The sequence below is a fragment of the Arachis hypogaea genome, chromosome 5, assembly GCF_003086295.3.
Source record: "Arachis hypogaea cultivar Tifrunner chromosome 5, arahy.Tifrunner.gnm2.J5K5, whole genome shotgun sequence".
Lineage (NCBI taxonomy): Eukaryota > Viridiplantae > Streptophyta > Magnoliopsida > Fabales > Fabaceae > Arachis > Arachis hypogaea.
The window spans coordinates 95,211,409-95,238,597 of record NC_092040.1 but is presented as its reverse complement, the minus strand read 5'-3'; the positions used below and the strand labels follow the sequence as shown (position 1 = coordinate 95,238,597).

Sequence of the window (27,189 nt, the reverse complement as noted above, 5' to 3'; positions counted from 1 at the left end):
AGGGATATCAAATGGGTTAGCCCAATTCGTTAAACACATTTTATTCATGGGTTATAATTTTTCAATTCGAATAGTTTATGGCCAGCCTGATGAGTTAAATTGGCTAGCCTGATTATTTTTTATTTTATTTTTTAAAAAATATTTTGACAAAAATATATTATTTTTATATCAAAAATCTTAAACAAATAGTATTTTTTTAGTTGATAGATTGAGTTTTCGAGTCGAATAAGGTGAAATATTGGCTAAAAATATTATTTTTATGAAAAATATAAAAAAAATTTAAATGGGTTGTCCGTTTAACCCCTTTAACTTACTATTATTTTTTGTTAATCGAACTCAGCCAGTTTAATCCAAAATTTTAATGAACTTAATTTTAGAGACAAAACCTGTTTATTTAAATGGATAAATGAAATGTCTCGTTAAATTTAGCTTATTTTGACGGTCCTAATTAAAAGTATGAAACTATATTGTTAAATTATTAAACTTAAAAAATTTGAATAATAACTAAAAATGATAGACCAAAAATAATAAATAACATTTCTTATAATGAATTAATATACCCATTACAAATCATTTTAAGTTCTTTTTATAAGAAATTAAGCTAACTAAGATCAAATTTAAAGGTTAGATTATCAAACACATCTTTAATTAAGAATGCTATTAGGAGAATTATAAGTTTTTTGTCTAAGTTTTTTTTATTATTACCCAACTCTACAATAAAATTTTAAAGAAGTCAAGAATTGAAGAGAACTCTAAAGAAAGCTAAATTTGTATATTTATTTAGAGGTAAATACTAATTTAGTATCTAAAAGATTCAGATGCTGATAAAATGTACTTAATTGATGTTATTAACAATGTGATCTATGAACAATTTTTAAATTTGACAAAAGCGACCATTCAATCGTTTAACTCCATTATCATTTACGGTAAACACTGAGTTGACAAAAAAAAATTGATAAAATTTCTAATTTATCCCTCAATCACAAACTCTAATTCCATTCTCTCTCACTCCCAACTTCCACTGTCACCAACCTCTCCCCCTATTTCAATTTTGTCATCACTCTAATTTTTTACCACATAACTTCATCATCATTATTTTATTCTTTACCAACAATAACAAAAATGAATTTTTTACAAACAAGAAACAAAAGAGACAAAAATTTTAGATTTGGCTACATTTTTCGAATCCAAACTCTTTGTAAAATAATTTTTTGCGAAATTTTTAGAGGTTTCACTGGCAAATCGAACCATGTGACGACGAAACTCGGAGAATTCTCCATCACCATCGCGATAATCGGAAGTAGCCGTGGATGCCACTGATGGCGAGGTTCTGAGCGGCGCCAATAAAGGGTTGTAACTCCGTGCACTCTTAGGGGTTTTCTTTGTTTCCGTCGCAACATGGTCTTTGAGATTGGGATCTAATATTTATGTTTTTCTTCTTTTTGTCTTCGTTGTGGTGGTGTCCTTCTTCTCGTTAGTGGCGCTGTTTTTATTTTCCTTCTTTTTTATTATTGTTGTTTTATTGTGTTTTGTTTTGATTGTCGTTGTTTCTATTTTTTTATAGTTACATCATGGCTGCTTCCATTTTTCTTCTTCCTCACCTACTTGTTTTTGGGATTTTTGTGTGATTATGGATAAAAAAATTTGGTTCATTCATAAATTTTGATTATCATTTAGTTACTAAAATTTTAATCTTTCTCCCAGAAAATAGATGAGTTTGGCTTGTTGATAGTGATGCGAGCATGTCGCAGGAGTTGATGATGATGATCTTCCATTTTTACTTGCGAAGAAGAAGAAGAAAAATAAGCAAGAAAGATGAGAAAGACAGAAAGAGAACCAAAGTAAATTAAAAATGTTATCAAACTTTTTTTCAATTCAGCATTTTTCATTAATAAAAATGAAGTTAAACGATAGATGATTATTTTTATCAAATTTAAAAATTATTCAAAAATTATTTATTGATAACATCTCTTAAATACTATTTTATCAACACTTAAATCTTTCAAATATCGAATTGATATTTACCTCATTTATTTATTCCAATGAAGCTAAACATTGAAAAGGCTTGATACACCATGCATTCACATAATTAGGACTAGACAATGATTTGAACTGAAAACAAAAATTAAAGAAAATAGAAGAGCTATGTTATTGGACTATTCTAGCATCATTCATACACACAAGGCCAAATCTTTGTCCAATTTTGAGCGCCAGACAATATATAAATTTCATATTAGTTAAAAATAAAAGTGTGATAATCTTTATAAATATGAAACCATGCTTTGATGCTTAGTTGCTAAGTTAGTTTTTTAAATTGAATTAAACCCACTTAATCTTTTATAAAAACACCATTGAATTAAAACAATTATATATCATGTAGATTTTACATCATATAAAAATTTAAAGAAAAAAAAATGTGTATCAAATTGGTTTGTGAAATAAAAATTAAAAAATAATATGTTTTCGATAAAAATTAAGAGTGTCACATATATACATAATACATTTATATATGTACAATAATATTATTTACTCATCTAATTTATTTCGTTTTTTAGCCCCAATAAATAAATATATAGATTCTAAATAACAAAGGAAAACCAACACAAAAAATATAAGAATTTAACACCATCATTTAGCACAAACTAGGAATATTTATGGCCGAATGGACCAAATCTTAAAATATCACATAATCTATTTTGATCTGTCCTAAAAATGATACAAAATAAATCGGATTGATTTAATGTAAAATTAGTATATACAAAATTATAAAATTTATATATTAAGATAATAAAATTTTAATTTTAAAAATTAAATTTAAAAAAAATTATATTATAATTATATCAAAATAAATTATTTTAAAATAAAAATAATACTATATAATATAAAAAATATTAATTAAAATATAAAATTATAATATAATATTATTAATTTTATTTTAAAATATATATTTATTATAAAAAATTCAAACTAAATAATTCAAAGCACAACTTAAATTCAATTCAAAATAATATCGAATAAAAATAACAAATCCAAACATAACAAAATAAACTTCGAATTCAGGTCGAGGTCTTGAACACCTCTGGCACAAATTATATCCCAGCACTTACATGTAAATTAATTAACACCAAAATAAAGTAAACCCCATTCCCATTACAAAATCCAAGTAAGACAAACATCACAAAAAACCTAAATTGATATCTATTTAAAAAGTCCTATTAAAAATGAGATTAAATTTAATGTACAATAACATAGTGACATATATATAGTGTCATTGCTTGACGGCACATGACACTGGGCATTGCCTATCTGATCTGGATTCAAGTATGGAGAGAGAGCAAACAGCCAAAAACCTTCCATTATTCATTCATTAAAGAAAAAATACCTAATGCATTATGGAAACCTTCTTTTTTAGATGCATGCATATTTCCTAGTTTCCATTATAGAATCTAGCTTATGGTCAAAGGGTATAAGCCTATAAGTATCATGCCTAGTACCTAGCTGGAAATATCTATACTACACTAAGAATTTTTGCGTGCGTCAGTTATTTGTTAGTTAATGTTATTACTAATATAAAGTTAAAAAAAAAAATAGAGTAATAAGATAAATAATTCTTTATAAGCTTTTTAATAGACTTAATTGTAGCTAGCTAGGTTTTAAGAGATGTGTTGTGTGCTTCATTCAACTTTCCATTCTTCATATATATATATATATATATATATATATATATATATATATATATATTCACAAGCATGATTTACAAGCTAAGGTGCCTTCAAGCAAATTAAGTCATATTTGTGGACGATGGAAAGGATATAAAACTCATAAAAGGATAAAGTGTTTGTTTAAGTACTATTAAGTTTGATAGAAAAATATATTATTTTTTTAGCATATTTAATAAATTTTTAGTAGTAAAAATAAAAATATTAAAAAATAAAAATTATTTTTTAAAAAATTATAATTTATATATTTTTTTAAAAAAATTAAAAATATATTTTTGACATAATAAATAAAATATTTTTATATTTTGTTATACGTATTTAAACATTATTGATAAATAAAAAAATTTATATAAAATAACTAAATACAAAATTATTTTTACTTTTTTTATAAGATTTTTTTTAAAAAATAACTCAAAAAAAAATTTGGTAGCGTAACAAAGCCAACAAAAAAATAATGGAATGAAAAATAATCAAGGGAAAAAATAAATTAAAAAACCAATAATAAATTAAATAAGAAACAAACAAGCTATGAGATGGCACACTAAAATGCTTGCTTCCCACGCTCCGATCATAGAAATGAAATATAGTGGATAGAGGTCCCCACTATTTTATGAAGAGATCTTTCTCAACATGCATTATCTCTTTTTCAATTCCTTCTTCTTATTTTTATTTATTTTTTCAATATATAGTTGGATAAAGTAAATAAGCATTTCAGTAGGGAAACAATTGAGTAAGAATTTTTTACATCTTTTTCATCTGTAGAACGAAGATCCAACATTGGATTTCATGGAAAATAAAGGAGCACTTAGCTTCCACTTAATTATACTGCTCAAAATTACTAGGTCCAAAAAGTGCTAAAACTCACACCAAAGTAAGACCCCCGGGGGATAGGGTTGTTTCAATTTTCTTTTTTAGCTAAAACTTTAAAATTTTTAAAAATTTATCGAAAAATTTTGACTATTACAAATGAAAAGCTTTAGGGTGTGTTTAGTTTGGGTTTTTATTTTCTATTTTTATTTTCAGTATTTTCTATTTTTAAGATTTTGTAAAGGAAAGAGTGAAAACAACAAAAATCTTATTTTTTATTTTCACCTCTTATTTTCGCTTTTCCTTTCACAAAATCTAAAAAAATAGAAAACACCGAAAATAAAAAAAAAATAAAAAAATAAAAAATAAAAATACAAACTGTTCTGAGAATTATCTGAAACATTGATTTGGGCTCGAACGTGAGGTTCAGGTCCTTATGTATGGCAACGTCCGACTTGTTATACTGAGGTGCCGTCTGCCCGAGTTACTCATGAGGAGGTAGAGGGTAGTACCTGCAAGAGACTCCGATGTTTAAGTTAGTAAGGGCTTTAGCAAGTTTTTAGTATATTAGAATGTGAGTTATACTTGGGGGTGCCAATGTATTTATAATAGAATTTGATGACTTCTTTGGTTGCGGTAGTTCCATCTTATTTTATCTTATATCTTGGGAATTTGTTAGAGTTTATCTTTTAGGTGAAGACTGGGATCTAGTCACTGCTTTCTAGAAGTAGTGACCTTGTCGCGTTGGATAAGTGGAGTTGTGCTCTTTAGTTGATGTCCAATCTCTTCAAATAGGTTGATTAAGGGGTGAGAAACCACCTTCCAAAGTTGGTCCTTTTATTCTTATTGGGCATGGCCTTATGTTTCGGCTAAGGTATGTACAGTGCCCCTAGTTGAGTCCCAATCTTTTTGTAAGGTTGAGCTCGAACATTTCGTGATTTCTGTCTAGACGTCGGGTACTCCTTGAGGTTGGGGTTTTGTTCATTGATTTGAAAATTTGAACGTTGCCCCACCACTTTAGATGGGGGATGAATTGGCGCGACAATTTTCTTGATCTTCGTGTACGTTTTTAAAGAGAAGTTATTGGACTGTTTATTCTTTGTTTCCTTATAAAAGCTTTGTGGATCTTCTCTTTCTTGGTTCTCCATTTCCGAGATTCTCTTTATTTTCCTTTCTTTGTGAAAAGAACTTCTTTCTTTCTATGTTTGTTTTCGTTTGCTTTAGTTTCCAAAATTTCCTATATCTTTGTGACGGGGAGAACCTCAACTCCCTTTAATTTTCCTTCAGTTTGTCTTTTTGAGATGGCTCGACTTGTGGGTCTTTGACATTTTAATTTTGTAATAGTTGATATTCGCTTTGAACTCTTTATTATCGATTATCTTTTGCAACTTTTATAGATAGTGCTTGATTCAAACCCTTCTACTTTTTGAGATTAAGCTAGGTTTTTCATGGTCGTTGAATTTCATTTCGTAGGTATGACCTCGAGTAGTCGGTCTTTAGTAAATTACTTTTACTGCTTGTTTTTAGTCCAATCTCATTAAGATCGCTTTATACGAGCTATTTATGTAACTTCTTATATTAATTTGGATCTCGTCGTTTTATCTTGCCGACTCTTTTTAAGTCAGACAATGATTTTTGCGGTTTGTCGAGCTTAAATTAATGTGTCTTCAGACAGAAAACTTTTTTAAAGGAGCAGAGATGAAGAAAATGAGATAGGTCTTTTATTAGAAAATATAGAACTTCTTTACAAAAATCTGGGTGCTTGGGCACCCCTAGCCCTTGTGCCTATGCCTCATTAAAAATCCTAAAATTGGGAAAAAAGAGTATACTTCTGCACAAGGTTTGCTTTCTAATTGTAGTACCTTCTTAGGTTACATGCATGCCAAAACCTCGGGACCTCCCGCTCTTGGAGGTCGGACACTTTGTAGTAACCTTTGCCTTGGACCTCTGTTATCTGGAAAGGTCCTTTCCAATTAGCGGCCAACTTTCTTTCTCCTGAATTTCGCACCTCGATGTCGTTCCGGGTTAAGATGAGGTCGTTGGTGCTGAAGTTCCTTTTGACCACCTTTTGGTTGTATCTTAGAACCATCCTTTGCTTTAGAGCTTCCTCCCTAATCCGAGCTCTTTCTCGGACTTTTGGGAGGAGGTCGAGCTCTTCTTTTTGTGCTTGGATGTTAGCTCTTCTATTGGAATCATGGCTTCCATTCCGTAAGCAAGTCGGAAGGGTGATTCCCCTGTCGTGGAGTGTGGGACAGTCCAATATGCCCACAGGAATTGAGAGAGTTCGTTAGCCCAGGCTCCCTTTGCATCATGTAGTCGGTGCTTCAACCCGACAAGTATAACTTTGTTGGTTGCTTCAACCTGTCCATTGGGCTGGGAGTGTTCTACTGAAGTGAACTGGTGTTTGATTTTTAAGTCGGCCACCAAATTTCGGAAGGTAAAGTCAGTGAATTGGGTATCGTTGTCCATGGTAATGGAGTGGGAGACGCCAAACCTTGTGACAATATTCTTGTATAGGAATTTCTGACTTCTTTAGGCAGCGACGGTTGCTAAGGGCTCTGCCTCGATCTACTTAATGAAGTAGTCAATCCCTACTATGAAGAATTTGACTTGTCCTAGAGCTTGTGGCAATTGCCCGAGTAGATCGAGGCCCATTTCGCGAACAGCCATGGTAAGATCACACTTATTAGTTATTCGGGCGGAGCGACGTGAAAGTTGGCGTGTTTCTAATATGGTGGGAACCTTTTGACTGCTTCCCTCCGAGGGTTACTTGAAACGTTGATTTGGGCCCGAGTTTGAGGTTCAGGTCCCTATGCGTCCGACTTGTTATGCTGAGGTGCTGCCTGTCCGAGTTCCTCGTGAGGAGGTGGGGGTGGTACCTGCAACAGACTCCGAAACTTAAGTTAGCAAGGATTTTGAGCAAGTTTTTAATAGATTAGAACATGAGTTATACTTGGGTGTGCTAGTGAATTTATAGCAAAGTTTGATGACTTCCTTAGTTGCGATAGTTCAATTTTTCTTATTTTATATCTTAGGAGTTCTTTGGAATCTATCTTTTAGATGGAGATAGGAATCTAGTCACTACTTTCTAAAAGGAATGACTTTGTCACGTTGAATAAGTGGAGCTAGGCTCCTTAGTTGATATCTGACCTCTTCAAAAAGGTTGGGTAAAAGGTGAGAGACCACTTTTTAAAGTTAATCCTTTTATTCTTATTGGGTCTGACCTTATGTTTAAATCAGAGTATGAATACAAACTAAACACACCCTTAATTTTCTAATAAAAAAAATCAATTTCCTTATTTCTCTATCTCATTTTCAAATATATTTATGTAGTAAAACTAACTACATATTTTAAGAATATAAAATATGTAAACACTAAAATTCAATTATTAAATTAATTATTATATATTTATATAAATTTATATATTATTTAATTTATTTTTTATATATATTTTATATATATAATTAATTTAGTAATTTATTTTTTTATGTACATATAATATAATTATTTATAAAGAAAGATAATCTAACTATCTGTTCGAAACATACATATCATTTTAAAAATACAACTAATTTGATTATCTTAACCAAACAAAAAGAATAAAAATTAAAGAAATTTAAATACAACATCTAAATCCCCTTTCAGTTAAAATACACTAAAATTTAAAAATAATTCATCCAAACAACATATCTAAAATTTTAATATATATTTTATATTTTATTATATATTGAATATTTTTTTGGTGACTATTATATATTGAATATAAATGACTGATTGTGTAGCTGTTGATTTTTTAAATAAAAGTTAAATAGTTGTTAATCTAATACGAGTAACTGTAAAGCATGGTGTATGTGCCACAACTGCTCTATATTACTATGGTTTTTTCTATTATTTAAAAAAAGGTAAAATATATTTTTTGTTTCTAAAATTTGATAAAAATTTTAAAAATATTTTTAAATTTTATTTTATTTTAATTTTGTTCCAAAAATTTTTGATTCGCATAAAATATATTCTTGATGGCTAATTTTTCAAAAAATTTAAGACCAATTCAATAATAATTTCATAAAAATAACTTTCAATACAAGCAAATCATGCATTATTTTTATTATATTGGTCTTAAATTTTTTGAAAATTTACCCATTGAGGATATATTTGATGCAAATCAGAAATTTTTGGGACAAAATTGAAATAAAATAAAACTTAGGAGTATTTTTAAAATTTTTATCAAACTTCAAAGACAAAAAATATACTTTACCCTTTAATAAATAAAAGCAAGTCTCAACAGTATATAACATTCTTTTTCTTCTCTTTTATCTATATTTTTTATTTTTATCTATTTTGTACATTATTATTAGTATGTGAATTCTACTATTAGCAATAAAATTAATTTAGAGTAAACTACTATTTTTACTCACGAAAGTTGAAAACGTTGACACATCTACCCATAAAAAAAAATTACCATTTGTACCCATAAAACATGAGTTTCATATAATAAAATTATCCAAACACTAAAAAATCACATAAAAACCCCAAATTACCCTTATCATCATCCGCATCATCCACCCCTCCTTCTCTCCTTCCCTGTCTCGTCCTTGACTGAGTCAAACTTTGAGTTCAAAGGCACTACCACCTCATTTCCTTCATCACTACCATCACCACCACCACCATTATGCCTCTATTATCATCTTCTTCACATAAACCAACAACAACAACAACAACAACAATAGAACAAGCAAATTGTCTCAGACCACCGTACCACACCACCGGCGACCACCAAGCTGTCACCCCCTCACTCGATTTCCTCTGTTCTTCCTCTCTCTCGCCCCTTCTCACCCCTGTTCCCTTCTCTGCTCCTCTGCGTAACCACCGCCGCAGTACTCAATAGTTGTTGGCGCCGTCAAGTCCCACCCAACCTCCACTCGCTGTCGCTGCGTCCTTTTTCCTTTTCTTTCTTCCTCCACCCTTTCCCTCTCTCTTTCTTCTTCTTCCCCTCGCCTCACCTCCGTAAGCCTAAGACCATCGTCGCCTTCTGTTTTCGCCGCTTTTCGCAACCCTAGAGCCGTCGCCGCTGCCTGATCGCTATCGCTGCCCCAACCCGTTCCAGCTAGCCCTCCATCTCTCGCTGACACAGAGCTCCAACTCCTGTCTAGTCCGCGGTTCCACCCACTCTTCCCCAGTCTGCAAACCCAGAGACTACTGAACTTACATCACGCAACTTTCGAAGAAGTAGAAAAGAGAGAGAAGCAAAACACAGAAGGGAAGAGAGAGAAAGAGAGAGAGGAAGGAGTTGGCAGAGTTGATAGACTCTGGTAGCGGCGACGAGCTCAAAAAATGGAAGGAGAAAGAGAGAGAATGGGGTCGGTGATAGTGGTGGTAGAGGGAAAAGATGATGCAGATGATGATAATGGTAATTTGAGATTTTTATGTGATTTTTTAGTGTTTGGATAATTTTGTTATATGAAACTCATGTTTTATGGGTGTAAATGATAATTTCTTTTTTTATGGATAGAAATGTCAACGTTTTTAACTTTCGTGGGTACAAATAATAGTTTACTCAATTAATTTAGTTTTAAAAATTGTGATTATCTACACACAAATTTTTTTTATCTTTTAATCAATATGCTATTTTTAAGACAAGACAAGACAATACATTATTTAAAATACTTTTCGCTTTTTTCCTAAATTAAACTATTTCCTCTCAAATAAAAGTTGAATTCGATTCCACGTTTAGTTAAACCGCAATTGACACAATTTTAAAATTCCGTTGTCTTTTTGTAGCAGGTTTAGGTTGAAAAAAAAAACTTTGTCTTTAGTGAACAAATCTGTCAAATGGCACATGGAGCTATATTTTAATTTTTAGGTATAAATTAATTAAAATATTTAAGTAAGAATTATATTTAGGTCCTCATCAATTATTCCTATCTGTTTTTTTTTTTTTTTTCTCTTATTCTAGACAGACATAAAATAAAATGAGATCTCATCAACGCCGCAACCATGATATGGTTTTCCATTCCTTAAGATCAAGCTGGATTTATTAGATAACTAACTTCCAAATTGGAGGGACATACAAGTTTATACTATAGAAATTAAATTATAAATTCACAAAGAAAAAAAAATGAAATGAAATCAAGAAGATAGATACAGAAGAATTAATTCATCATGAACTCTGCATGTGAACATTGAGACTTGAGAGAACTTTGGGCTAGTGCCATATATTTAAAAAAAATCATAGTTTATACTCATTTTATTAATTCATTTTTCCATCGTTGATATGAATATAGCCATATATATAATATAGGCTTATATAATATGAATTTTATATTCTTATATTTTATCTAATAATAGAAAAAAAATAAATTGGTACCTTCAAATAATCCAACAAGGTAAGAATGTCCATTGAAAGTGAAAAAGAAATTATTGAAACGATATATTAATTAAATTAAAAGAATTACAAGAATAATGACTTTTTTTAAGGATTTAGTTATCATGTTAAGATTGCTGCTAATAAAAAATTTTTAAATTTTTATTTTAATAAATACATAACAAATATATTAAAAATTTATTTTTGTATTTTTTTATAAACTTTTTTTATAATTAATAATTTTAACTTGTAATTTTAATATACATGTCAACTTTTTTTTTTAAATTTGTAGAAAAAAGAATTGCAATGAAAAAGTTGACACTACAAAATGCAAATTGAACTGAGCATGATTAACAATCAACAACTCATGCCTTTACCAAACATTACAACATCAACAGAAACAATAACAACAAAATAAATTAACAACCAAACGAATAAATAATGAAAATTAACGTAAAATTATTTTTATGTGAAATTAATATTAAAAAATTATTAAATAATTTAATAAATTTAATTAAATTATTATTTAATAATTTTTAATTATTAATTTCATAAAAAATTATATATGAATTTTTATTTAATTAAATAATAAAAAGAAGAAAAACGAAAAGCCGCGTCAAGTAGTAGCAGACTAGCGGCGTCGCAGTCAAGACTCGAGAGTCAACTCAAGTATATTATAGCAAAATAATTTCTGAATCAAATTTTTTAAGATTAATTTTATTTGAGATAGAATTAGTAGTTTCTTTTTTTTTTAAGTTAAGAGTGAGATTTAAAACCAAAATTTTTAGATAAAGAGAAAACTGAAAAGACTCAACCATTTAAAATAGAAATAGTAGTTTACTAGTTTTTTTTTTAAAAAAAAAACTATATTAATATGATGATTCTTTAATCATAAAACTTTGAAACTATTATTTCATTTATCTTAACCTAAAAATGCTTAAAATAAAGTTAAAAACTTTAAAGTAGTTTACCTATCTAATTCAAGCTCGTCCCTTCTATTCCTTTGGAAACGTGATGACAGCCTAATCCAGCTGTTGAGGACCCCAACCCTTTTGTGGGACCCATATCTCCCTTATCATATATAGTTCTCACTCTCTTTTAAATAAATAAATAAATAAATGTAGTAAGATATCTTGAAAAATATTTTATTCTTCTAATAAATTTTTTAAAATGTTATTTTTAGTGCTAAATAGAACATTCATCTGATACAAAAAAAAAAAGTCAGCATTCATCAATGTAATTTAAAAGCTAATTAGAATATCTTTCATGCTAGTTTTAAGTTTAATTTTATTTTAAATTTTATTAGATTTTATATTATATATAGTGATTTAAAATTAAAAATAAAATTTATCATTTTAATATTTAGTCTCAAATTAATTAAAATTTTATATTATTTTTAATTATTTTATTAAGATAGTGATACAAGTAATAAAATTTTATTAATTTTCTATCAACATGATATTATCTCTTTAATATAAAATTATTTTTATTTTATCTATCAATTTAATTATAAATTTTAATTTTAAAATAATTTACTTTTTAAAAATATCAAAAAATAATATTCTAAAAATATTTCATTAATTTTTTTTGACTAAATTAAACCACATCTTGTACTTTCACCAGTCACTATAGCTAATTTGGATATATAAACAAAATTTGTCTTAGAACTTACACATGCAAGTGGAATAGGCTCTAAAAATACTTATACTATATATTATTACCTTGTTTTTCATTATTGATGGTGTGTTTGAATCGGCCAGTTAGCAATAGTTAGTTCTGTCAGCAAGGTATGACATCGTTGGTAAAATGGACAAAACACTTTGTATCACTTGAGTAATTACTAAAATTATTTATTTAAATTTTTAAAATGGAACACTTTAGTCTTTTAAATGAATTAATATTTTATTTGATTGTTGAATTTATACATAAATTTTAATTTAGTTTTTAAAATTTTAATTATTTATATTTAATTTTTAAAATTTATAAACATGACTCATATTAATTATTGGGATAATTTCTAATACACAAATATTTTTAGAGTCCTAACATGAATAGCTAGATGTTACAGCTTAAAACTTGTAAAATATATCGTTTTGGTTTATTTTGACGCCTAAATTGTTCAAAATAGAAGTTGAATTACTTGTTTTGGGAAGGAAAATTTTAATAAATACCACTTATAACGGTGTCTTTTCAACTTTTAGAATACCAAAACAAAAATGACGACGTTTTATAGAGTCCAACGTGGTATCCGGTTATCCACGCTAGTGTTCCATTAAACGTTTGTGTGTCGAAAATTATTCGAGTGACTAACATGAATTACATTTGCAAAGCCAGAGACTAAATAGAGGCAATTGAAATTTTAGAGACTAAATTAAGACTCGCGTGCAAATTCAAGAACCAAATTGGATATTATCTTTTTTTATATTTTAAAATATATAGAACACCTAATATTTACATTTGTTAGACAATATAATTCCTCTCCATTAGTCACTAATGACGATTACTGATGTAAAACATTAATTCTCACACGTAATTGTTAAATATCCACATATTCGAACTAGACAACGTAGTCTTCATAGTAAAGTACAGAACAGCTCTCAAAAAATTTAAAAAATCTCAATACAATGCAATTTTAAAAAAAAATTAAAATTTTCAAAATAGTCTATTCAAATATTTTTAATATTTTATAAAATAAACTTAAAAAAATATTCCTAAGTTAAAAAAAAATTTTGGACACAATTACTAATTTTAGTAGCACAAATAATTTTAAATAAAATAAAGTTTATTTTTACAATATTACAACTAATAAATTTTCAAAACTTTTTAAGAAACATGAAAAGAACACTTTAATTTGTCAAGACATTTTTTTTCAAATATTATAAAGTATTAAAAGTTTTACATTATTAAGATTTTGTAAATGATCTACATTATTGACTTTGTGATTAACCAAAACTTATAATTTTGATTTTGGAAATAACTTGATTTGCATTAGACACAAGTTCTAAAATAATGCTTTCATAAGTATTTACAAAAATATTTCTAATTGTTTATATAAAAAATTTCATGTTAAGTAAACGTTTTTCTATCTCTTCAAACAATACTGTCAAATTTATTTTTTTCTTCGTTATTAAAGAACGATCATAGAATATGATACATATAAATTAAATTAATATTTTGTAGTATCAAAAATAATTATGGGTTTCATTTATTTTAAATTATTTAATTTTTTTAAAAAATTTATAATTTATTCTAAAAATACATAAAAAATTTTGTATATATAAATAATTGACTTGGACTAAATAGAACAAAAATTTTAGAAATTAAAATTTATTAATTTAAAAATAATTATATATAAATAATTCAAAGAAACTATTTTATAATTTTTAAAATTTTTTAAAGGCTGTTTTGGATTTTTTTTTTTTTTTTAACTTTTTAGTTTTCAAGGACTGTTATATACTTTATCATAGGGATTGATTTGTCCATCTTACATACATTTAGGCTGCGTTTATTTATAAAGATAGGATATTGAGACAGGAACACAAAACACAAAATCGTATTTGACAGAAGAAACATGAACAGAGACACTAAATTAGTGTATTTTGTGTCCATCCTGACAAGAAGGATACATATACACTAACAAGGGACACAACTTATTTTTTTATTTTTTTCTTTTATTATTTTTGTTAATTTTTCATAATTATATTTTTTATTATTATATTTTTCGTCTCAAATTTTTTAAATGCAAAAAATGAGAATAAATTAAATTTTCATAATTTATTTTAGTTTATCACCAAATAGAATACAACAACACAAAAATTTATGTTTTTATTATTTATATCTTATTCTTAGTGTCTTGTCTTATCCTATTTCCATAAACAAATACAGTCTTAATTAATGACTACGTATTAATTAACAGAAATCACCATTAATTTTATGTCAGCAATCACTATTAGTGATTAACAGAAAAAAAATCATATTATGTAACAAAAATAAATGTTTTGTATATTTTAAATTCTAAAAAATTAAAATATCTCATTTTAAAAATTTTATGAACTAATTTAGATAATTACTGATCTTATTACTTTTATAAATAATTAATTCTCGATTATTAAAAAATTATTTTACTTAACAAATTAATATCAGTTTTTCGTCCTATAAACTTTTTTCTTTTAGTTTTAATCCAGTCAAATTTATAAGATTTCTATTTTGGTCTATGTCGTTAAATTGCTATGTTCAATGCTAAAAGTGATTTTTTTTTTTAATAGTATGATAAGAATAAGATGTGACTGTCAACATTTAACTTATTGTATCAATATTTAGATTCAGTCTGAATAAATAATTTAATTAAATTATTTTTAAAAAAATAATTTAAATAATAAATGATTATATTAAAAATAGTTTATAAATAAATTATTTTGTATTTAGATTTTTAGTTCTAAAAGTGTTTATTTTATAGAAATATGATAAAAAGTAGTTGTATTATGAAAAAAGTTATTTTTTTAAACTTTTCTATAAACTCTTAAATAACTTCTTAAAAAATCGCAATTTAGTTTTAAAAATTACACCAAACACTAATACTACTATTTTTCATAAGTCAAAAATAAAAAAAAAAGTTACTTTTTTAATCTTTTCAAACGGCCTTAATAAAACAAATTAACCGAGCTAACTTGTGCTAAATAGTAAATACTAAAGTTAAGACATTTAAATGTTATTGGACTAAAATAAAAATATATAGAGGAAAAAAAAAGACTATTTTATGAAGTCCAAAAAATGGTTTAAATCATTAATATAATATTAATTTTTTTCAAGTCATATCCCTAAGTAATGGACGAGAGAATAATTATTGATATCAAATGTAATTTTATAAATTATTTTTTCTATTTTCATAAATTCAACCATTTTAATTTCAAATAAATATTTAACAGGGGACAATTAGATAGAGTGTTACGTATAAATTGAAAGGGCCATTGGCCAGAGGACCAAGACCTATCTAAAACTTTAAATTCTGAATGCAACGTTGAACGGGCAATCCACCCTACAAGATTTGACCATCTTTAATTTCTTCCCCACTAAGGTGGAAGGAAGTTCGAATGCATTATTGTAGAAAATTACAAAAAAATTAAACAACAATTACATTTGCACGTAAATAATATTGTAATTTATATATTTAAAAATAGTCACTTTAATAATAATAATAATAATTATTATTATTATTATTATTATTACAAGAAAACCTCACAGGTGAAATAAAAGGTTGATTATATTATGATCCATCATTTTATATGCCATGCATAACGATTATTTTTATAATATAATATAGAAAAATTCTAGAGCCACTAATTTTATTGAATTTTGACCAGCATATAATCAGCAGAAAAAAGTAAACTATTAGATAAAATCTCACACTAATTTCACACTATTAAATCATTATTAATAACTATTTAATGATTACCAATCACAAAAATTACTGGCCCCTAATATTGCTCATAATATATATACCAAATAGGGTAACATATAGTAAGTAATTTCATTGAACATATTGCAAATATATGTTCTAAATAGATTATCTTATATCAGATGCCCCTTAAAAGTGATTCCATTTTCAACACATAAATTCATATTACTCACGCTAATTAATTGGTCTTAGATATAATATATGACTAATATCTAGGTATATAAATAATTTTCAACTGAGTATTCAAAATACATGTTTTCTTTCTCTCTTCTTTATTATCCTCTGTCTTAGGGTTGCTTTTTTTTTTTCCTTATGCCCTTATTTATTTATTTTCTTTCTTTTTTTTTTCTCCTTATGCTACCATGTGATGCCATAATATGGATTACATATATAATTTCTATGTTATTTTTCATAGAATTTTGCATTTTGGTATAATTTTCTTTAAATATTCTATATTATTTTAATAGAATTTATATATTATTATTAGTTTTGTACATTTTTTATATATGTTATTTGGTACCAATAAAAAACTGAAAAAGGTGAAAAATCAAAATAAGAATAGAAAAGTGATAGACACTTAAAATTTACCACAAAACATTATTAATTTATATACGAAATACTAATTATGTAGAAAAATATATATATTTTCTTAAATATTTTTTTATTAATTACTTATAATAAAAATAAAAATATATAAGTAAAAAGTAGATACATATATAAATAAAAAATATCTTTAAGGAAAAGTATAAGTAAACAATAAAAATATTAAACAATGTAAACAATAAATATATTAAATGTTTATTTTACTAATATACAGATGATTATTTTAATATTAAAATTTAAAAAGTTAAATTAAAAGTATAGTATATTTTTATTTGATTGATAGTTGTTTATATTATTCAACAAAATTATTCTTCCCCTAGCATTCCCCTATCTTTAACTATAAGAATGTTGTAGGTAGAATTATGATAACAGGTATGGATAAAGAGTGAAAGTAGAAGAAATGAATGCCTGAAAATTTTCATGTGGACAACAAAAATGGATGATATATATTAAAGAGTGGGATGACATGCAAACTCTGAAATCAAAACAAAACAAAACCTCCCCCAAACAGAACTCTTCCACACTTTCACTCTAATTAAAAGCAATTCAGTTAGTTATATTCTGGTATTCCAAATGGATCCCTGTCCGTACGTGAGACTCACCGTGGACTCTCTCGCACTCAAGCTTCCCTCCTTCACCAGACGCTCGCCGCTTTCCGGTGGCGTTCACCCTTCAACCACGCCATGCTTCTGCAAGATCCACATCAACAACTTCCCTTCACACACCGCCCTCCTCCCTCTCCTCACCTCCGACGACTCCTCTCTTTCCAACTCCTCCGCCGCCTTCCACCTCGACTCCGCCGCTATCCGCCGATTCTCCGCCAGGCCTCTCACCCTCCGCCTCTCCGTCTACGCCGGCAGCATCGCCGCCACCTCCTGCTGCGGCTTCTCTGCCGGCGCCAGGCTCCTCGGCCGCCTCCGCATCACCGTTCCGCTCTCTTCGCCGTCGCGCTCCGCCACTTACCACAGCGGGTGGTTGAGCCTCGGAAAGAAGAATAAGAAGAGAAAGAAGGAGAAGAAAGAGAGTAGTAGTGAAGGAGGTGAAGCGGGTTTGGAGGAGGAATGCTCGCCTCGGGTTCACATGGTGGTTCGCTCCGAACCGGATCCACGGTTCGTTTTTCAGTTCGGTGGCGAACCGGAGTGCAGCCCAGTGGTTTTCTTGGTTCAAGAGAATAACATCAGGCAGCCAGTGTTTAGCTGCAAGTTCAGCGCGGATCGCAACTCCAGAACTCGGTGAGTCAACTCACTTCAACTCGCTCAGTTCTTTCTATACTTGTTTTTTATTTTTATTTTTTGGTTACGTGAATTGTACAGTGCATGTTACTTCATTAATCACTACTACAACTGTATAAAAAGTGAGTCCATGAACCACCTGAATTAACATATTTCTTAACAGTTCAGTTAAACTTTTTTTTTCTTTTTTTCTTTAGGGAACCTTAAAATTTTCCTAAAATGGTTTTTTTTCTTCTAAAATTGTTTTAAGATTTTTTGGGCTACTTTTTACGGAAAAAAGTATTTAGTGGCAACTGAAAAGAAAAATCATGTCTTTACTTTTTATTCAATGTAGGTGAAAAATAAAAAATTGCTTTCACCATAGTAAAGTGTTATTTTATTTCTTCATAAATAAATGTAAGATGATGTATTAAATTGAGAAACAAATGTTATTATCAATCTTCTTTTGGCAATTAATGTTTATTTATTTTCAAATTTCTGTTTGATTATGATAAGAAAAAAGTATAAGTAACTAACAATATTTTTGAATAATGTGTTAACAATGTGAATTAATAGGGTTAAAAGAATAAATTTAAATTAGTAACATTAAATTAGGGTATAGTATATTTTTATTTGATTGTTAATTGTTCATGTTATTCCATATAGTTATTGTCTACCTAGCATTTCCCTGGAATAAAAAAATAAATCAACAGTAAGACGGAAGATTATATGATCTCTTTCAAACATTGAATTGTTTTTTTTTAATAAAATAAAATAAAATTGTAATGTCCATTCAAAAGAAATGGATTCTAATACAGATTAAGAGAATGATCCTGGTCAAACTTCGAGTTACTATGTTATCTTTAAAATTCTAATAAAGTTGTTTAATATTCGTTGGTTTTTAGTTTATAAGCAAATAAGTAAACAAGAATTCAACGTTGAAAAGACATGAAGCACTGAAATTAATAAAATTATTCTAGTAAAATAAAACGAGTATTATAGTGCCAATCAATTTGTTTCTACTTTCTATTAAGAAAAATGCTATAATACTTTTGATATTGTGCCTAATTTGTCAAAAAAGTAAATACATAATATTTAATAATTTTAAATATTTTATTTTTTATTTTAAATATTTTATTTTTTACTTTTAAAAACAAGTTAGACAATTTAGACACTATAATAAAAAATACCATAAAACTCACCTTCTATTCATATATACAGTATAAAACTATAGATTAATTCCAGTTATCTCGCTGACTAGAAGTCAACGTTCTTCCTTTTCCATTCTTCTTCTTTTCTCTTTTCTTTTTACCCATTAATTGCTCCCAATCTCTCGTTAATTCTCTTTTCCTTTACAATATACGATTTCTAACTAGTTTTAATTTATCAATATTTTATCATTGCTAAAGTAACTTTTAATCCCCCCAAAAATAATCTTGTATATATATAATAATCAGGATGTAAGAGTCAAACAAGCTTGAATTTCATACAACAGTAGTTATCATAATAAACTGAAAAATTTTAAAATAAATATATAAAAACGAAAAAGTAAGTCAACCAAATATAATTTGTCTATACAAAAAAGCCAACAAAAATTATTAGTGTGCTATTAAGGTTTTGCTAACTTTACAAGCAAGAGTGCAGGACTAATGGGTACGAATAGTTAGGTTCATTAATTATAGTTATGAAAACATTAAAGTTATGATTAAGACTTAAGATGAGGTTTAATATTTGATTAGGCATGTGGGCTGGCTTGTCAGTGTCTCTCAGAGCTGGTACCTAATAAATTCATCATTCACATGCCTACTAACTTAACTTGGGGCCTCACTCACCACCTTATCCAGCTCAATTTCATTTTCATTTCCATTATGTTTCTGTCTCTAATTTTGCTTAATTGTTTGTTATTATAATATATTCTTTTTTGTACTTGTTTTTCATTTTGGTGAAAAAACATGATATACACCTTCTGCAATTTGTTCCTTTCTCTTTTTTATGGTGAAAGAAACCTTGGAAATTAAAAATTGGAAAGTGGCACCACCAATCTTTCATTTTCATACTGTCTATGTCTATGGGCTGGCAATTTTATATTCCAACTCTGGAAAACTCCCCTTACACACACACTCTCTCTTTCAATTAATTTGTCTTTTGCCATATTATTAATCACAAATAATAACACTCTCTCTTATCTGAGATAAGGATTGTTCAATTATAATAATGTAGATGTATTAAAGAAATAATCAAAAGAACCATGCTTGATCAACCTTCTGGTTGAAATAAGTTATTATCTCATGATCTTTCATTAAATAGCAGCATTGAATTCATATAGACTCAGGGTTGGTCAAACAGACAAGCTGAGATTTTCCAAACTGTTTTAGATAACTGCACTGGATTCCCTACCATGTGCTAGTATCTGGTGGGGGCGCACTCTCAATATCTCATAGGACTATAATTTTATTCTCCTAGCACGTTTGACATTTTCGTTATAATGTTTTGTTATTACTCCTTACATTATTTGATTTAGTTAACTAACATATGAATATGATTATTGAGTATAAGCTTCTTGCCAACAAGGGTAGTGATATCGAAAAATCTAAGAACCAATAATTTTAATTTATATTGAATAATATTTTTAGTTTAGCCATCGAGTATCATTCTTTTAAATAACATTTTTAAATATTACTAGTTAGTTATTAATCAAAATAATAAATTATACTGATCCTTTAGCATAATTTCAGGTCAACTCCCTCAGATTTCACGAAGCAACGAAGCAGATGGGAGAGAACCTTCTCAAGTGTGAGGGAGCGCCAAGGGAGGGAGAGAAAGGGTTGGATTATAATGATCCACGACCTCTCCGGCTCTCCGGTGGCGGCGGCCTCCATGATCACCCCATTCGTCCCATCCCCCGGTTCGGATAGAGTGTCGAGATCAAACCCAGGTGCATGGCTCATTCTCCGCCCCAGCCATAACGGGGCGACCCCAATAAGCAGCTGGAAGCCATGGGGCCGCCTCGAGGCATGGCGAGAACGAGGCCCTGTAGACGGCTTAGGCTACAAATTTGAGCTGGTGACAGAAAGCAACGGGATCCCCATTGCTGAGTCTACAATGAGCACAAAAAAAGGAGGCGAATTTTGCATTGACTACAGAGTGATGAAGGATAAGGGGGTGTTGTATGTTCCACATTATGGAAAAGGGTTTGTGATGGGGTCAAGTGTGGAAGGTGAAGGTAAAGTTAGCAAGCCCGTTGTGCAAATTGGTGCACAGCACGTGACTTGCATGGCTGATGCCGCTTTGTTCATTGCACTCTCTGCTGCCATTGATCTTAGCATGGATGCATGCAAGCTCTTCTCACATAAGCTCAGGAAGGAGCTTTGTCATGAACAACATAATCTCTCCCTCTCATAGCTTCATCAATCGTTATACTACATTATTGTTTCTTCTATGCAATTTTCATCTTATAATTTACATATGTTTCTTATACATAAATATGCTGCAGTGATAGCCATTTTGTTCCTACTTATTATTATTTAAAAAAAAAAAAGAAAATTAGACACGGCCTTTTTTTTTTTCTATTAACATTCAGCTAACTTTGTTTTTGTTTATTTTGCTAAAACAGTTTTAAATCTTTTGTTAGCTGTTTGTTGATTGAACAAAAAAGGTTAATTTTCTAATTTCAAGTACTTATAGTGGAGAACTTTGGTTTGAGCAGTTAAATACAAAAAAATATCATGTATGTGTATATTAAAAACTTATTTTATGTATATTTTGTGATTTAGTTTTAAGGGTTGGGTCTTTTTTCTAGCTATTTCACTTTTCTCTTAGAGATAGATTAGAGAGTGTAATTTTAACAGTATTCTTTTTAAATTTGCTTCGATTGTGTAAATTTGAACGGAGGATATGATCTATATAGGAAGCGCACAAGCAAATTAATGTCTATTTTATGTATATTTATTTTACGTGATTCTATATAACTAAACCATTTTATAATTAAATTGGTTTAATAGTTTAAACATGGATAATAAAAAATTTTAGTTGAAGAGAAAAAAAAGGAGTAAAAACATAAAAGCAAAATAAAATTAGTTAGATTTAATTACAAAAATAACTTGTTCATTTAATATTTTTTTATCTTATTAATCTCTGCATATATATTATACTGTATTTTTTTGTTTTGAAAACGTTGAATACTTATCATTAGTCAATGATATTTGTATTCGTTTCAATTTTAATACTATATTATTCTTCTTCTTTCTCGTGATAATAACGACATCTTTTATACATTTTAGGGTTATTGTTAATACTTTGATGTTTCTAAAAATAATTTGTATCTAAATATTTCGAATTGTAATACAATCTAAAAATAAAGAGTCAATTACAATTTTTTTTTTATCATAATTGATTTGAGTACATAAACTTTTAACTATCGAAAAGGTAAACTAATTTGATATACTTATTAGAAATTGAATTAGTTTCATAAAACTATCCAACGACTCATTGTAATTTTGAGCTAACTCAAAGTATTAAATTAGTTTATATTTTTTTTATTATAAATATACATTCAAATCTTTCATAATTAGGAACGATATTTACTCAAAAATAAAATTTACACAAAAAGTCATCTATTAATTCCACAAAAAACTATGGGTCGTTTTGATAGGAAAGTCTAAAATGTTTCTTTTACCAAAGTCAATAATATAATACTTGTCTACCAACCTTGGTTTTTGGATGAATATGCTTAATTACGGACATCTTAACTTATTACATGCTCCACCCAGCTAAAATAGTAATAATGGAACAGATAAATAAATAGTGTACATTATTTCAAAATAAGGAACTTGAATAGAGGCAATGAACTATGATTTAAATGGTATAATTTTTCCGTACTTATATTTAGAGTAAATATCTAAAATCGTCCCTGAAAGATATCCGTCTCGAAAGATAAAGTTAATCAAAATCATCCCTTTAAAAGATAAAGTTAATCGAAATCGTCCCCGAAAGATACACGATTCGTCACATTAGTTCTTCCGTCAGTTAGATGATGACATGTCACGTTAAGTGCCACGTGGCATATGATGACGTGAAGGGCTAATGCCACGTGTCACAAGATGATTGGTTGACGTGTCAAATCAGTGACATCTGGCATGCCACGTGTCAGGTCAGTGACACGTGGCATGCCACGTGGCACTTGACACGTAGAAAAGTTATTTATAATTAAAATAGTCCTTCAAAGTTCAGACGTAAGTCATTTTCATCCTTGAAATTTTAAAAATTAATCAAATTAGTCCTTATATAAGTTTTTTTCTTAATAATATTAAATTTAAAATATTTTTTGATACTACTAATTTTAATAGAAATGTAATTGACAATAAAAAAAATTAGTAATTGTATCTTTTCTTCTTAAAAAATTTTTCAATAAAATTATCTCTCTTCTTTAATTCTTCTCAAAATCTCTCTTATTCTTTTCTATTCTAAAATCTTTTTTTTACATTATTATTACATTTTGCTGGAATATATATATATATATACTCAAAATTGAAATGAATGTATTTGTTAACCTAAACAAAGTTATATGCTTAAAATCAAAATTTATGTATGTTAATCTAAACAAAGTTATACCACTATTTTTTTTTACTACATATTTTTTTCCATTACGGTATTACTTACATATAGGATGTAATGGTAGTGATATTAAAAAAAAATTATATAATCTATCTCAAACATATGAAACACACAAAAATTTATTATGATCATTGCATGTAATAGCTTAAGAAGCAATTCGTTTAGCATATATAATAATAATAATAATAATAATAATAATAATAATAATAATAATAATAATAATAATTAAGCAACAAATTTTTAATATTTTGTAAAGTTTGAAATTGAAGCAAAATTTGTGGATCTTCTTGAATTTTGACTTTCAATATTTTGACTTTTGAGTATATATATATTCCAGCAAAATGTAATAATAATGTAAAAAAAAGTTTTAGAATAGAAAAGAATAACAGAGATTTTGAGAAGAATTAAAGGAGAGAGTAATTTTATTGAAAAATTTTTTAAGAAGAAAAGATACAATTACTAATTTTTTAATTGTCAATTACATTTCTATTAAAATTAGTAGTATCAAAAAATATTTTAAATTTAATATTATCAAGAAAAAATAAAAAAAACTTATATAAGGACTAATTTGATTAATTTTTAAAATTTCAAGGATGAAAATGACTTACAGGGTATCTTTCAAGGACTATTTTAATTATAAATAACTTTTTTACATGTCAAATGCCACGTGGCGTGCTACGTGTCACTTACCTGACACGTGGCATGTCAGGTGTCACTGATCTGACATGTCAACCAATTATCTTTTGACACGTGGCATTAGCCATCCACGTCATCATATGTCACGTGGCACTTAACGTGACACGTCATCATCCAACTGACGAAAGGACTAACGTGATCAATCGTGTATCTTTCAGGGACGATTTTGATTATCTTTATCTTTCGAGGACCAAAATAGAGATCGGGGTATTTTTTAGGGTCGATTTTGGCTATTTACTCCTTATATTTATTTAAAATATTATTTAAAAGGTTGCAGGTTTGAATTTCACTCCTAATTTAAAAAAAATATATAAATAGAGTAATGGTATCTTTTTTTTGTTGAAGTTGGGCCGGAGGAAACTGAAATAGGTGAAAGTGGACCTGGGCCAAAGCAAAGAGTAGAAGCTTGCCCAAAGAGAGTGAGGGTGACCCCAATTTAGATGCAGGACTAAGTAATAGATATTGCAACACCCAATAACAAAAAAAAAAAAAGTACTGCTGCCGTAAGATGGTTAAAAAAAGATATAATGGTTGTGATAAGAATGTCTATTTAATAATGACTTTTTTCATAATATAGGTGGCTCAATTTTTTAATGTTGGGAGGTTCAAGTTATTAAGAGAGATTGAATTTAATGAGGTTTAAAAATAATGACCTTTGTAAATATAAAATTATAAATAGAGTACTCTGGTCTGAGAGAAAAGACACACACAGCATTACATAAAATACTATTCTATCTATAATTCTATATGCATGCTCATCAACATATAAAGAGTGAATATATATGAACGGTCAGAATCGGAATTTTCTGGTAAAATCGTTTTAATAAAAATAATAATTTTAGTGTCCGGAATAGATTTAAAATTTAGAAGTTTTAATTCAAAAATTTAAAAGTGAAATTTGATTTCAATGAATTTTACTTAGTTAAAAAATGTATCTTTTTCAAAAAGTTTCTGTAAAATGTGTACTGGAGATTAAACCGGCAGTACCGACTCTAGTCTGTTTAGTACCGCGTATTTTGGAAAATAAGATTTTAAAAGTTGATTTATTATTTTGAAAGGATAAAAATAATTTAAAATTGAAAATCGGACACTAATCTTAAAGGTTTGGTCCAAAGTAGGCCAAACGAATCAAAAATGTTAAGGATAGGACCGGGCCCAAACCAGACCCAAGGCCCAACATATATAAGTGAGTTTAATGAGCTTTTAGCTCATTTTTCACCTCCAAGAGAGAGAGGGGCGCGAATTTAAGAGAGAATGGAGAAGAAAGGGGTGACACTATTCATCACCACTTTCTGGGAGCCATAACTTGAGCTACGGAGTTTTGATTGAGGAGCCGTTTGCAGCCACGCGAATCTCTCGATGAGCTCTTCCTTTCTATTTAGGTTTTGCTGGTAAGATCTCGAAACTCACCTACCAGTTTCCTGTCCTAACTTTTGCATTTTTGGGGGTTTAGTTTTTGAATAAATTTTGTGGTTTTGCTTGTTTAGATGATCTCTAGTAGTGGGTAATTGTTGAATTTTACACCTAATCACGTTGGGTAAGGTAAGTCTCTTTAAACTCTTGTGGTTTGATATTTTGGTTAGCCATAGTGTTGATTCTTGGTATGTTATGTGTATGGCTTGATAGTTGGTGAGTATTGGAAGCTTGTTTGGACTCAAAGTGGTGGTTTGTGCATATTGGGAATCGGCCAAGGTACGGTTTCGATTTTTTTTATATAATATGTAATATTTTTGGACATTTAGACTAGTTGACCCTAAGATAGAATTGAATAATATTGGCGTATGAACAATTATATGTGAATTGACGTTAATTGTTAGTTGTATTGGATTATTGTAGTTGATGATGATTTTTGAAAATTTTCGGTGTTGATGAGTATTGATGGTGGGTTGGATTATGTATGAGGTATGTGAATTGGGATGAAGATTTTATAAATTGTATGTATTGGTGTGTAATTATGATGTTGTTGAGGAAATTGATTGTTGGTGTTGTTGATGAGAATTGATAGATAAAGTGGTATTGTTGTGTGGAATGAATCCGAATAAAAATAATGATGATTATTATGTTTTGATGATGAATGTTGTGGACTATTATTATTGATGAGGGTTGTTGATATAGTTGATGAGTAATGATGAATATTGGTGTTGTTGGTAATTGAAGGTGAGTGTTGAGATTGTTGATAAATGATATGAATTATGAATTTGGATGAGTAATGTTATTGATATTGAGAATGATTGGGGTTGAATGGGGTTAACTCATGATGATTGTTAGTGATATGATGATGATGGATGATAGTGTAGATTGAAAATGGTTTTTAGTATGATATGTTGATGTTTGAGGTTGGCGATATTGTAATGTGTTGGAGGAGGATTGATTATAATGTTATATATTTGATATTTGAGGTTGAGAATAATGAAGTGTGAAGGAAAAATTTGGTATATATGGTGGAATGTGATCCAAAGGTGAGTTATGATGTAATTTGGAGTTTGTTATGGCTTTGGTTTGGTTTTGGTTGAAGATTGTGGAAAGTTGAGGATTTGTGATTTTTGATAAAAATGGATTTTTGGTGAATTTTGACGGATCATAACTTGAGCCTCGATTTTCAAAAATTGTTGAAATTTGATTTAAATTAACGTTCATTGAAAACTCTTCAAATGGATATAAAGTGTGTAAAATTTAGATTTTTGTAGAGGGAGTTATGATCATTCAAAGTTAGGGTCAAAATC

At 28.4% G+C, this 27,189-nt stretch overlaps 1 protein-coding gene across 1 annotated transcript; it reads left to right on the top strand.

Annotated features, from left to right (window-relative positions):
- Positions 1-17,286: 17,286 nt before the first annotated feature.
- LOC112802059 (uncharacterized) lies at positions 17,287-22,090 on the top strand. The gene is made up of 2 exons (XM_025845063.3): positions 17,287-18,178; positions 20,893-22,090. Exons 1-2 carry the CDS (start codon positions 17,520-17,522, stop codon positions 21,557-21,559), a joined length of 1,326 nt encoding a protein of 441 aa, XP_025700848.1. The 5' UTR covers positions 17,287-17,519; the 3' UTR covers positions 21,560-22,090.
- The last annotated feature ends 5,099 nt before the right edge of the window (positions 22,091-27,189 follow it).